Here is a 13,608-nt window from a genome sequence, read left to right as displayed (position 1 = left end):
GCATTTGAGAGAGACAGCCCGCATTTAATGTCCAGATTACAAAACAACATGGAGATGAGCCGTGCGGAACATCTGGGCGGCTTAATGCAGAACATGGCGCCCTTCCCTGGGACTGCTCAGTTACTCCCGGCACCTGTTGAACCATCTTGTAGCACCTTCACCTTTCCAGGGAAACCATATGGAGAACTCACAAACGGCCTGATCCCCCAAACACTGCGTGGATCCTCCGACGCACTCCTGATATCAAGCGAGCGTGGTATGGCAGAAGCCTCACTTAATCACCACTGGCAGAGAAACAGGTCTTTTCAGCTGATCAAACCAAAAAAAAGCTTCATCTGCTCATACTGTGGCAAGGTCTTCGAGCGCTCTGGCCACCTTGAAAGACATTTACGAATTCATACTGGAGAGAAGCCGTATGGCTGCCATATATGCGGAAGGTGCTTCAATCAGAAGAGTAGCCTCAAGGGCCACATGAGGACACACAGAAATGGTGAGAGCCAAAAGCTGAAATTGACTAGAGCTAATGATCATTTTACCAGAATATAAGAATGACATGCCCAAAGCACAAGGTGACAGATTCACTTTGCTTATTTGTGTGACCATCAGTCCAAAATGCAAAGTGTTTAGATTAATGTCACAAATATTTGAGCAAACCAGCAGATATCTGCAAGTGAGAGGCTGGAACCAGTGTAGAGTGTGGATACCTGAGCCGAGCCCGATGGCATCTGTGGGTGCCTGAGGGTTTGGCCCAGGTTCAGACAGAAATTTAGAAAGTATGTTCAGGTCTGCGTCATGTTCAAGCATGTAGGTCAAACTTTAGGCTAGACGACTGGAGCACTTGACTGTCTGCTTCGTTTAATGATAAGGGGGAAAACACTGTACAAACTCAGCTGCTTCTGTTTCACGTCAGGTTTAGACATTATATACTGTAAGCTTGTCAGGTTCAGATGCAAGACTCTCGAGCACAGGTTGGGTTCAGACAGATGTATGCGACCCGATCCATGCTCTAAACCAGTCGTGTTTTGGATTTTATTCCCAAAAAACAGCTAGACTGATAACCAAAATAATGACTACCATGTCTAGAGCGTTGTGTGAAAAATGCAAAATTAACTGTAAATTTAAGCCAGTTTATAATAGTACGTTTTCAGTCTTCAGCTCCATGTCTTACACACAAACACCTCGGCTGCTGTAACCACATCAAACGTTCATCTATTAACACTGTTTGCTCATTTTATTCTCATGCCTTTTTTTCTGAAAAGGGGAGACCACAGATGCGCTGGAGGCCCATCACTTGATGTTTACACTGCCTGAGAGTCAACCATTGCAGAACCCGGCTGAACCCAAGACCAGACCGGCAGCTTTTGAGGAGCAGTTACAGGGCTCCGTGTACAGTGAGTCAGTTGGTGAGCAAACATTAATGGTGAAAGTGGAGCTAAATGGGGAGGGTTTTCACACTGTAATTCAGGCAGGGACTGAAAACAGCACAGGAGCATCAGACCAAAGTCAGCCGTGGACCTCTGGGTTCGAGACCAATAGAGATGCCACTGAACAAACTGTCTCGCTACTTTTACAGCCACCAATCAAGGATCCACCTTTTCTAGACAACAAAGAAAAGGATGAAATGATGCACAATGATCAGTATTCCATGATAGGAATGCAGTCAGGAAGCTCTGATGTGGCACCTGAGCTGCAGGATCGACATGTTACACAGGAGGCGGCTGTGAATGAATACAGCACCGTGAGTGACAGGATTCAGGAGGGAGAGGTGCTTGAACTTAATGTGACTGCATCAGGCAGCCATGAGGACGGCTATGGCGGAGACAGCACTGGGCCAAATTGCTTTATATGCTCAAACTGTGGGCAAAGCTTTGATGCTTTCAGTTTATTCCAGAGGCACCTGTGTAAAAATATCACAGAGCAGTCCTTCAGCTGTGAGATATGTGGGAGGATTTTTAAAGAGATGAGCCTCCTGAAATTCCACCTCCAATTGCATATAGAATAAAATCATTTGTCATGTACACAAGAAGGAAAAGCACATGATTCACCATCAGGTTTCATCACATTCAGCTCTAAGAAAAGATAAAGTGCACCAGTTAATATTCTTACAGTTGATAAATGAGTGTGAGATAAAAATAAATACTTAACCTGTCTCAAAACGTCCAAAGGCTACAGCAGGAAAACAAGTTTTCAGTTTGCAGCACTGATTAAGTACAATGGTTTTTACAGTAAGAACAGGAGCATCTCTTTCTGGTGCGTTTCAGATACTTTGCACAAAAGGTTTTTCTGCTGTTTTGACCTACTGTGTTTTTCTTGTGTATACAAAGCAGGACTTTTTTTTTTTGGACTTACCTGAGCATCGTTGGCATGGACAGCGAACACGTTCGCTCTGTCGGCCCACACCGGGCTTTTGACTGTTGTTCTGTTTTCAACCTATTTTCTGGTCTACAGTCAGAACTGTCAATAATTTCACTTTCCTGAATTTGTTTTAATGATACTTGTCTGCGTTTTGAGAAGAGCCAAGTAACAAATCTAAGTGAAATATAGAATTTTTGGCTCGTTCTTTTCACATCACAAGTTAAGAGAGTGTAAATGTAGTTTAGTCCAAGACATTTTAAGTTTCTACTATCTGTTTTCATGGCAGACTGTTTAGGTCATCCAGTTATACAGGATCACCGTGTTCAAACACTTGTTTCTTACAGTATATGTCCAGTTTTGGAAATGGATCACCGTGCTCATTATAATTATCGTTATCAAGAATGCTGTATATTTTTAAACAATACAGATTAGATAATAATGTCACCTAATAAGGTGGTGTTACCTTTTTTCTCTTTAGTGTAAGGAAATGTTCAATGACAAATATCCTTAGTGGCAAAATGGTATTTAGTGGTACCTGAATTATAATCTATGGATGGAGGTAGCAAACCAACTGGACTGTTAGTATAAGTTTCTTCTCTCTTTACCTTTATTTATTCAGCCATTCCTAACATAAAACAGGTCTACAGTTTAAGCTTTGGAAAAGTCATCTTGTAGTTTCTGACTGCACTGTAGCCTTTATGTGCGTTCACATCAATGTACTGCATCCTAATGTAAGGAGTTCTGCCTCCTGTTGAGGAGAATGCAGTGAGTTAAACCTTATTGTTAAAAGTGTTAAGGATATTTATAGGAAATAAACAGATGTATCCTCATTTTAAGTCAAACCCTGTTCTCATACAAAATACCGTATACCTCAAAATCCCTTCAAAGCTGCATGTAAATATGTTTTGATATTAGCAATAATCTGCTGGGTTGGTCTTTCAGAAGCCTAATTTGAAGCGCACAGGTCAGGCCAAGGTTTCTTGGAGAAAGTGAACAGACTACAACAAGTAAATCCTAAATTGAGGAGAATTGTGCATTATGTTGAACTAAAGAAATGTGAAATACTGTACCTCAGTTATATATACTGTATGGTTCCCGTAATTATCGGGAGTTTTGATTTGGGAATGTAAAGAATTTAAAGCTTCTCTCAGTTGTTTTTTTTGACTGCTGTTTATTTTGTGGGATATATTTTTGCCAAGTGTGTCCTGTGCCACAGACAATAAATTTTATATGCAAATATAAATATTAGAATTTCTCTGGAGTGGAGCTTTAACTAAAACAAATTACACAGGCAGTATTGAGCATAAGAATTTTCAAAAGGGTGACATGAAGTCCCTAACCCTGCACCTTACTGCCTTTCAGAACAGTGTCAAAAAATAAAAAAATCTGTTTGTTTTTGTCATTTTAATTTATGGTGTTTTCAGGTTGCTTTGATTAATCGATTTACTTCAGAAATCACTGATGGGTTGTTGCCAATCTCACCCAGTTGTAGTGTAGCTCACATGACCTTTACAGTAATAGTTTGCCACGTTATGCAGGAGTACATGTGTAAAGGTGAAACTAAAATGTAAAAAAGTCATTTTCCTTCTTTAGCTTTTTGGCTTTACATATAAATTTTAAACTCTTTGACCTGTGCAGCCTGACACTTAAATATTGTTTGTTGAATGTCCTTATTGTTCCTACACTGCATTTTGTTACGTCTCTCACCTTGACTGATTTTCTCAGAGTTTACACATTCACTCACATTATGTAATTTTAGATAGCAAGAGGACCCAGTGTGGATCCTTGGGGGTCTCCCAATTCACCTCAAATTTACAGGGTCACAAATCACAGATCGGGCCTTTTAGGATAAAGTTTGTGTAATCACAAAACGGGGTAACAGTTTTGATCAGTGTTGTATACTATGACAGTTTTCATTAATCTGCCAATTATTATTTTTTAAATAATGAATTTAGTCTATGAAACCTAAAAATATTTCTCTGAGCGGAAGTTGACACCTTGGGTTGTTTAACCAAAAGTCCAAAGACCCCAAATATTCCACATACAAAGAAAAGCTCATCTGTGATGCAGAAATCTGTAACTATTTAAGTAATAATAACAGAAGAAACGCTTAGAAAGTCTTTACTTCTTTGCAACTGTGTATTACAAAAGGCACCAGTCTTTTCAGCTGACCATCTTTGGTGCGTTCAGAGTGTGCCCGATTGCGCACGGTTAAGGCAGTCTGACAGAAGGCAAAAGCGGGTCAAGGTAAGTAGATACACTGTGCCTGAAAACACCCATGAGTGGTGCCAACAAAGATGAAGGCTTTCAGAGTCCTGTTCCTCTCTTCCTTGTTGGTAGGTTTTTCTTTTTGCTGCGTTTATACTGCTATATTTACGGTAGTAGATCACTTAGCCACACGGAAGAAAGGGTCCAGCTAGCCAGAACCAGAGATGTAAAATTACCTAGTCCGTCGGTGTTTTGCAATATTTTATAAGAATCCTTGCTCCGCAGGAGGTTTTTATTATATTTTTTCTTACACATTACTTTGTGTGAATTGATATGGCGACGTGCATTCCCTTTCAAACGCAGTTATCCTCAATAATGGAGGTCTTGGTGAAAGCAGCAGTGGCAGAGATATCCAAACTAGTCGATGACAAATGTGCGTTTTTGCATCTCGAAATATCCCGAAAGCAAACCGAGAATGAGATGCTGAAGAGGAAAGTGCTAATGCTGGAGAACAAAAACGCACAGCTGCAGCGCGGGTTCGGTGAGATGATCATTTGTGTTCATAATTGACGACTTAATGTGTTCTGCATATTAATGGAAAAGTATAACAAAACAATGATACAGTCGTTTTATAAACCAGCAGGTAAATTAGTGAAAGGCAGCACTGTAGGAATGTTGTGCAACTTATAAAAGTCAATATACATTTTTGCTAAATGAAGGTATTTCCTTACTTTTTAAACAATAGTTCAGTTTCACTCTTGTCTAGTTGTTGAAATGTGTTTGTTTTTTTTTTCCATTCCTGCGTCCAGGAAACTACATGGACCGAGGAACTGATGTGGGGAGTGATTGTCCACATCCCATAGGAGGTATTAAGGTAAACTCCAGAACTTTGATTATCTAAATGATGTTAGCCAAACAAATGTGTAGATGTACCTGAAACAAGGATGGATTAAAGAGGGCATCTGCTCTAGGGCCTCAGAGCCGCCCACCAAGAGCCGGGGTCTGTCACAGGTTTCTTCTGTTTAAGGGAGTTTTTCCTCCCCGCTGTCGCCATGTGCTGCTCAGGGGGGATGTGTTGGATATTTCCTTTATGATGATGACAAAGTGCCAAAAAAATCAACTGTCCCAGGATTAATCCATCTCCTCTTTAGTTTCCTGAGATCGAGGATGCTGCTGTTTCCTTCACAATTAAAGAAGAGAGTCCAGATGAGCCACTGTGGATCAGTGATTCTGCTGGAGCCATTGGTGAGTTAACAAACTGGATTTTGTTTGAGATCTATCTGAAAACACCGTTTTCTTTTGTTTGAAAATGAATTCTCTCTACACCTGTCACCCGAAGGCTCTGCTGTACAGTACCCTAGTCAACCTAATGCTCCAGAGAACCAGCAGTTTGAAGAGGATGGTCAGTTAAACCATTCAGAGGTTGCCAGACAGAAGCCCTCAGAGTACAGCGACTCGTATAACTCAGGTCAGCACACAGGAGACTTGGCTGGCCTTCAGTTCACCGTGAAGACTGAGGAGGAGCAGCGAACACGATTCAGTCAGGATGGATGCCAGCACAGCGCAGGGAAGCAGAGTCAACTGGCTGCTGACTTTTCCATGGATGAAAGAGAGAACCAGCTGTGGTCATCCATACTCGAAGGCAATGACATTGACGCTGGTTTTCCTGACTTTTCTAGTGTGGTGGAGGAGTATTCCAACACATTCACTGACCATTCAGATGCACACGTGGTTTCTAACGCTAGCAAGTCGGGTAGTGTCCAGGCATCCTCTCAGAGGCCATGTAATGGGATCTACAGCAGTGAGTATCAGAAGGACGCTCCACAGTCATCCGTTTTTCAGCCCAGGGCTCAAGGGGCCTTGTTACAGCCAGACAGGCTGAAAGAACACGTTTACTCACAGAGAAACCCCTCCCATGCTGCACATCTGAGGCAGGCAGACGAGCACCCTGACAGGCAGCCTGCAGCTGAGGATAGGCCAGCGGTGACTCACTCACACAACACTTTCACACCGAGCAACTACCACCCTCACACCCCACACAGACCCCTCTCCGGCATGGCACGCGGCTACGCTTGCTCACTGTGTGGAAAGACGTTCAGCCGGCTGCACCAGTTCAAGCTGCACCAGCAAAGCCACAAGAGGAAGCGAGCGTTCTGGTGCACGGTGTGTGGGAAGAGCTTCCAGTGTTCTTCCCACCTCAGCATACACCACCGGACACACACGGGCGAGAAGCCGTACGGTTGCGGACAGTGTGGGAAGAGGTTCACGCAGCAGAGCAGCCTGAGGGTCCACCAGCGCACTCACAGCGGGGAACGGCCTTACAGCTGTTCGCAGTGCGGGAAGACCTTCATCCTGATGCACCACTTGAAACGGCACAGAATCATCCACACATACAGCTGAGGCGACGTGTCGCCCAGGTGAAAGGACACAAATGACCTTCAAAACCAAATCAACCAGCCAGTGAATGGTGGATTGTTTTGGTTGGGATTTGTCGCCTTGAGGCACTGCTCACAGACTTTGTATATTCATGCATATTTTACTATGCAAAATCCATCTGGATGGATTTGAAGATGTTTGTTTCTTTTTTTAAATACTTATCATAATTCTGAAAATCAAATGAACAGAATTCACACAGGTCAGTAAGCTAGAGATCCAAAAACAAGCAGATCTAAAATGTGGAGTCATCAACCAAAAGCCTGCAGCTTCTTCTTAGAGTTACCTGCATACATACGTACACACCTTCACCGAGTGACACAGTCTGTTTCGCTGCTCATGTAAAAAGTGTTTCAGTGAAACGGCATCATATTATAGATGTTAAACTGCATTTCGTTGCCTTGTACTTGTACATGGGTAATGACAATAAAGTTGAATCTAATCTAATCATATTACATTAATTCATTCCAGCAGTGAAGCTGTAGAACCACAAGATGCTTATTCCCATAAACTGTCCCCGTTACAGCGACAAGTGGGTTTTTCCATTCAAAGCCATTGAAGCACCTCTCAGGTTTATGTTTTGAGTCAGCATTGGTAAAAAATGTGCCTGACTGTTGTTCTGAGATTAATTTTTCATCATAATTCTCCTGAAATCTCTTGCTCTTTATTTGATGATTTATATTAAAGGTTTGTTAAAATCAGAAGCTGGATCTTTTGCCTCTTTGTGTTTCTGAGAATCAAAGTGTAGGTACAGGGTGCCTCATTCAGAACAGTCTGAGGGTTGATAGTGACACACTGGACACGTGTCAATAACTGCTGTTACTAGTGTGTGTGTGTGTGTGTGTTCCTCACGCTACTTGTCTACAAATAAGTTGTTGAGTTCATTATCGTTCACTGTTGTAACACTGGTTTAATGAAACATTTTTTACTCTGGTCCTCAGAATTATGGCTAAAACCAGCAGTTATTTTATCTCTTTAGTTAAATTGATTAATTTCTTATTATAAATGGTTTAGTTTATCAAATGACAGAAAAATGTCCCAGAGCTGAAGCTGATGTAGTAAAATCACTTTATTCTGACCATGAGAAGAAAAAAAACTAGAAAGTTCTCACTTTTAAGAAGCTGTGTCTGGTGAGTGTTTGGTATTTTACTTGACAAATGATGAGTGATTTGATTTATTAAAACTTTAAAAACATGATTTCAGCATCACTCAAAATAGTGGCTCTTTCAGGCTGTGGCTTTACTCTGCCACCAGAGGACAGTGTAGCTCATTATTTAAGACTTCACTCTGTCGAACAGGTGCTACTTCCTGTAAGGCAACATGAGCTTCACACATTGAAGTTTGTTTATTTATTTATTTGTTTTTATTGCTACAGTAGTAGTAATGGCCACACTGAACTATAGTGGTTTGACAGCCTATATGCAGCAGCCTTCAGCATAGCTGCAAAGACGAGACCTTGATCCATGAATGTCCCCTCTGTCTTATTGCTCCGTTCTACCTGTTGCCTTCTGCTCAGTATTTGTTGGGTTTGTTTCACTTTATTCATTTGCTTTTTCCTCTTGCGCCCTCTGACTTTGTGCAAAACAAAAACCTTTTGAATTTTAATTTTACAGGCCTTTAGATCATTTAGATCATTTAGATGGAAGAACACTGTTCGTCCAGACCACAGAGTTCACGAGAGCAAGGGCACAACATTCACTCATATAAATGGGCCCCTTGTGAAAAACAAGATCTAGAACAACACAAAATGTGTCCTCAAGTACTTGATCTGGATCATCTGACAGACAGTTATACTGCTCGTCTTACCTGAACAGTTCAGGGTTCAGTCTTCATTACAGTTATGGCAGAAAATATACGTTAAATGGGTTTTCATTGTTAACTTTAAATGGCCATCAGATCCGGAATCTGGATCAAATCCAGATGTATTTGGTCTGGTGATAGACACTGCCACCCTACATATGTGTGTTAAGTTTCAAATGATTCCATTAACATTTGATGGAAATACAATTTTTATTTTTTATTTTGCCCATGTTAACAATAGGGACTTTTGACCTTTGACCTTTTTTCATCCAAAATCTAATCACTCCTAGGTTTGGTACCAAGTATGCTGATGACTCCTCCAGCTGTTCATCCATAAACCTGTTAACCAGCACACATACAGAACCAAAGCCATAACATCCCTGGTCGGAGGTAAAAGGTGTCCGCTTTGTTTGGTTGGTCTGAACACGCTCTCTATACGTTGGTGATATATAGGATGGTGATGTTGGCCCCTCCGACTTGTCTGTGCTCTGGTTTGTGTTTTAACTCTATTTTCTGTTGTGCATGTAATTTAATAGCCTAATGTCTCTGATGGTCAACATGGATTTAGTTTAGGTTGCAAAGCAAACTGATTTGTCTGTTTGAGTTGTAAAGGTGTGTGTGCATGTTTGTGTAGTCATAAATCTAACAAGAGGAACCTATCAGCAGCATGTCAGTGTATCCTAGCAAAGTGTATGGCCCCTGCCTGGATCCAGGCATGTGGGCCACACAGAGATCATAAAATTCTCATGGCCTTGTGTGTCTGTAAACAGTGGAGCCTCAGCGTCATGGAAAATCTTCTTCTTTTTGGAGGAAGAGGAAGGGGAGCAGAGTGGGAGTGGGGATATTTTGGGTAGGAAAGTGGGATCAGGTTGGAGAGAGGGAGAGAAAAGTGAACAGTGAAGGAAAATGAGGATAAACTGATAAAATGTTCTCTTTCACAGCAGCTTGACTTGTTTTTCATTATTTCTCTGGAAAGCCCACATTGAATGTACAGGTTGTGTTTCAGATGCTGTTAGGAGACAACTTAGTGATGGAGTTTGTGTTTCTGGCCCTTTTTGTTGTTGTTGGTGATGCTGAACCATCTGACAATCTCCTACTATTGTTTGCACTACTGTCATTGACCCCACACGGTTTTGAGTCACAGCTTATTGGCTGTACCATTTAGATTTCTCCTAATTACATTAATCCAGTTCTAATTCTATTCTATTTTTATTCTGCTTTACTCTATTTTAGTTCCTAAATGTTATGGCACCCAATACTAGGTGAGAGAGAAATGGTATTTCGATTTCTGTATGTCCTGCACATATGGTGAATTGACAATAAAATCCTTGAACCTTGAAATATTAACCATGATGCATGGTTAATACAGAGTATACTGTATCACCAAAAGTATGTGGACGTCCATATCCACTGTGCTTCGCACTGGGGCCGTGTTGTTTGGCTGGTTTGTCCTTGGTGCAGTCTTAACACTATAGCATTACAATATTTAGACAAGTGTTCTTCCAGCTTTGTGGTAGCAGGTTACTGCTTGTGGTTTTGGAACGAGATGCTCACTAATCACATATGCTTGTCATGTTTTTGCGTGCCAGGGGGCTCCTCCTCCTCCGAGCCACCCACTCTTTGTGTTGCATTATTGCCTCTAGCAATTTACATGGCAGATGCATGCCAATATAGTTTGTTTACCTCAAGCCCTTTCATTATATATGAAAATCTAACTAATTCTGAACTGCTGAACATCACAACATGTCAAGACTGATCTGAAGGTAGATTTGTTTTTTTTCCCGTGAGACTGACTCAAGATCAACTCTGGGGAAAGGTTAAGGTTAAGACATCCCACTGATGAAGCAACACGCAAAGATCCGACCTTTCTGTCACAAATATGACACACAAGAAACCCACAAGTTGTTTTCAAGTTGAGTCATTTTATTGTAAAATTACTGCAGCTTGTTCAGTTTTCAGTCAAGTACCTGTAAAAGCACAGACAGCCCAAGTTAATAAGACGAAGAGATCTGAATCATATCGACATACTTTGGTAACTGTCCCATCCCTTTCTAGAACTGTCCATCAAACACTATATATATATATATATATTCTCAAAGCAAATAAAAACACTGCTTAAATACATGTTTTAAATATCTTATTAATATTTTACAACTTTTTTTGCAGTCTATGAAATTGTTTTGCACCATCTTTCGGCCAAGAAAACATGCAAGGTGAGTTGGTCCTCTACATTAGAAAATATCACTGCATCCATGTTGGTTGTTAACAGAAATCAAGGAATGTAAAAGCACTGAATAAATACTCATTTTTAAGTTATTAAGTTAAAGTAGTCGCAGTTTCAGTGGAGCTTCAGTTAGATGTGTACAGTACAGAAATGTGTGACATCATTTATATCTACACTTCAAAAATGTCAATGCCGCTGCTAATGGAGTGCATGAAACCGTGGACATACTTCTGAGAACTTAAGATTTACAGTAACAGTCTGTGGAAATGTTTATAAAAAATTAAAATTAATTTTGCAGAGAAACAGGTTTAAAAAGTAGTAAAATAAGTAGTTTTTGTTAGGAAATTCTTGCAAGCATTTTTAAAATAATCATCTTATGCTGCTTTGTGATGTGCATGTTCAGTTGTTGTTGTTGTTGAGCTCCAGCCGAGCCACCATGGTGGACACCAGCTTCTCCAGTTGCTCTGCCCTTTGCCTGCCCGCCTCCAGGACCTCCTCGTGGTTGGCCTTCTCCTGGCTGTCGTAGTCCATCACCGCCCGGTTAGTGATCAGTGACAGGGCGAAGCAACGCATGCCAGCATGGCGGGCGACAATCACCTCATGGACAGTGCTCATCCCTGCAGCGAAGACAAAGAGAAGGTGAGACATCAAAGGGCTGCGTTCTCAATGTACTATTCAAAGGTTAGTCAGCATTTATGTTATACTGTAGAATTATACTGTCTATAGTGGATTGGACCTTGTGTGCACATGTGCATGCGCTCTTGTATTAATCCTTATTAAGGGTTGGGGGTTACACATGTGATGGTCAATGGAATGTCCTCACAAGTATAGGTGTACTACACTGTGTGGTGAGGGAGACTTAACACTGACCAACGGCGTCGGCGCCCAGCTTGTGCAGCAGGCGACACTCAGCGATGGTCTCGAAGGAGGGACCTCCCAATACACAGTACACTCCCTCCTGCAGGAAGTCGCTGTAGCTCAGCTCCGCTGCCACGTCGTGCGCCAGCTGCCGCAGCTCACGGTCGTAGGCGTCAGACATGCAGGGAAAGCGGACGCCAAACCTGAAGGGAGAAGCATGACGTTCGTCGAGTTAACACATCTGTGCTGCTCAACAGTCAAATTCCCCCAAATGACTCAGGTAACATTAATGCAATACACCAAACTTCTGAGATTCGTCAACGCCCCAGTGATTCTTGCTAACAGGAATGACTGTGCTTAACCTACTGAGAGAATGTGACTGTCATGATGCAAGATGAATGACAAAACTCATGAACACTGTGCAAGGGGAGATTTGTCATCTAAGTCCAGTAAATAGATCATCAAGTCCCTCCTGCAGTTTGTTTAAGTATGTGCTCTGATGCCAGGGGTCACATGGTCGAGAACAATAGGTGCTTTTGCTGACAATAAGATGCTTCAGGGCTGAAGTGTGGCAGTTTTGTGTGGGAGCATGGAAAAATGCACATCCCAAAAAGTGTTGGGGAAGAGAAAACGTGGTACAGCTGAGTCATTTACACAGTGAATATGTTAAAAAATAACCTGACAGCATTTTGTAATGTTTAGTAAAACATTAGCCATTTGAAATGATCTATTATACCAGTTAATCATATACAGGCAAAAAATATGTGCGTATTCTCGTGACTTTAAAGGTCTTTTTTTTTTTTTTTTTTCTCACAAATTCTGGGCTTCACCTAACTTGCTTTAATGAGCTAAATAACCCGCTCCTGCATTAATTTTCCACCATGAAAACAAGAAAACTTTAAGATAACTAGTGAATACTGACCATTTTTCTGCAAAACTAGCAGCTTCAAAACAAAACAGCAGGTGTTGAGTATGCACTTCCACCGCTCTCCTCCGCTCCTCCACCTACCTGTCATCATTGGGTCCAGTCAGCGGGCTGACTCCGGCGAACCCCGGCATGTTGATGTGGTCCTTGATGATCATGACGTCTCCCACTTTATAGTCCTGGTTGAGGCCTCCAGCCGCGTTGGTCATGATCATCGTCTCCACGCCCATCAGCTTGAAGACGCGCATGGGCAGCGTGATCTGGAGAACACAAGGTAATGTGTGTGTTTATACATATCACCAAGACGCACCACAAGTTTTGGGCACGCCAGGTGCACAAACAAGGAATATGTTTTTGTTGTTTCTCTGCATGTCAAGTGATTAACAGTACACTCAGCACATCATAATGCCCCTACTATAATAACACGTCAGACACAAAGATTTTAAATGTCTCCAGCACTGAGGTTGGCTTCAGTTGCTTTTATTGAACAACAATGAGCAGGTGGCTTCCCACCGAGGGAGGAACGCACACAGTGATGTCTCCATCTCCACACACCAGCTGAATAAATAAAACACCCTGAAGATGATCAACAGAAAACTGAAAAGGTCTGTGAACCCACATCTCATGTTTTCTCACAGCCGTGTAGATAATTTGTTTTATGTTTTGAGAACTCTGACATTTGTAGCTAAGCAATCTTCCAGATATCCTTGAAATCTGAGTTACATATGAAACCCTCAGCAGCTGTGTGTCGCTCCTGTTACTCCACACAGCTTACTGTTGGCGGTTTTCAGAAACTGTCCTGCTG

At 41.7% G+C, this 13,608-nt stretch overlaps 3 protein-coding genes across 3 annotated transcripts in view; 2 read left to right on the top strand and 1 right to left on the bottom strand.

The window, feature by feature from the left end:
• Positions 1–6: 6 nt before the first annotated feature.
• On the top strand, positions 7–3,767 carry LOC109951584 (oocyte zinc finger protein XlCOF6-like). Its single transcript, XM_020586159.1, has 2 exons — positions 7–490; positions 1,260–3,767. The coding sequence occupies exons 1-2, from the start codon at positions 28–30 to the stop codon at positions 2,000–2,002; spliced, it is 1,206 nt and encodes a 401-aa protein (XP_020441815.1). The 5' UTR covers positions 7–27; the 3' UTR covers positions 2,003–3,767.
• Positions 3,768–4,547: 780 nt separating this feature from the next.
• LOC109951583 (zinc finger protein 510-like) lies at positions 4,548–7,657 on the top strand. The gene is made up of 5 exons (XM_020586158.1): positions 4,548–4,602; positions 4,927–5,104; positions 5,373–5,437; positions 5,715–5,808; positions 5,903–7,657. The coding sequence occupies exons 2-5, from the start codon at positions 4,939–4,941 to the stop codon at positions 6,961–6,963; spliced, it is 1,386 nt and encodes a 461-aa protein (XP_020441814.1). The 5' UTR covers positions 4,548–4,602; positions 4,927–4,938; the 3' UTR covers positions 6,964–7,657.
• A 3,067-nt stretch (positions 7,658–10,724) lies between these two features.
• pnp5b (purine nucleoside phosphorylase 5b) overlaps positions 10,725–13,608 on the bottom strand; it is a 5,291-nt gene continuing 2,407 nt past the window's right edge. The window contains exons 4-6 of the mRNA XM_020586153.1: positions 12,888–13,063; positions 11,891–12,081; positions 10,725–11,637 (exon numbers count right to left, since the gene is read on the bottom strand). Coding sequence (XP_020441809.1) covers positions 11,420–11,637; positions 11,891–12,081; positions 12,888–13,063 — 585 coding nt within the window. The 3' untranslated portion in view covers positions 10,725–11,419. The remainder of the gene's footprint in view (positions 11,638–11,890; positions 12,082–12,887; positions 13,064–13,608) is intronic.

This window comes from Monopterus albus, unplaced genomic scaffold (assembly GCF_001952655.1).
Source record: "Monopterus albus unplaced genomic scaffold, M_albus_1.0 scaffold396.1, whole genome shotgun sequence".
NCBI classification, from domain to species: domain Eukaryota; kingdom Metazoa; phylum Chordata; class Actinopteri; order Synbranchiformes; family Synbranchidae; genus Monopterus; species Monopterus albus.
Note: the sequence above shows the minus strand (reverse complement) of the source record. Positions and strands in the feature narration are given on the sequence as shown.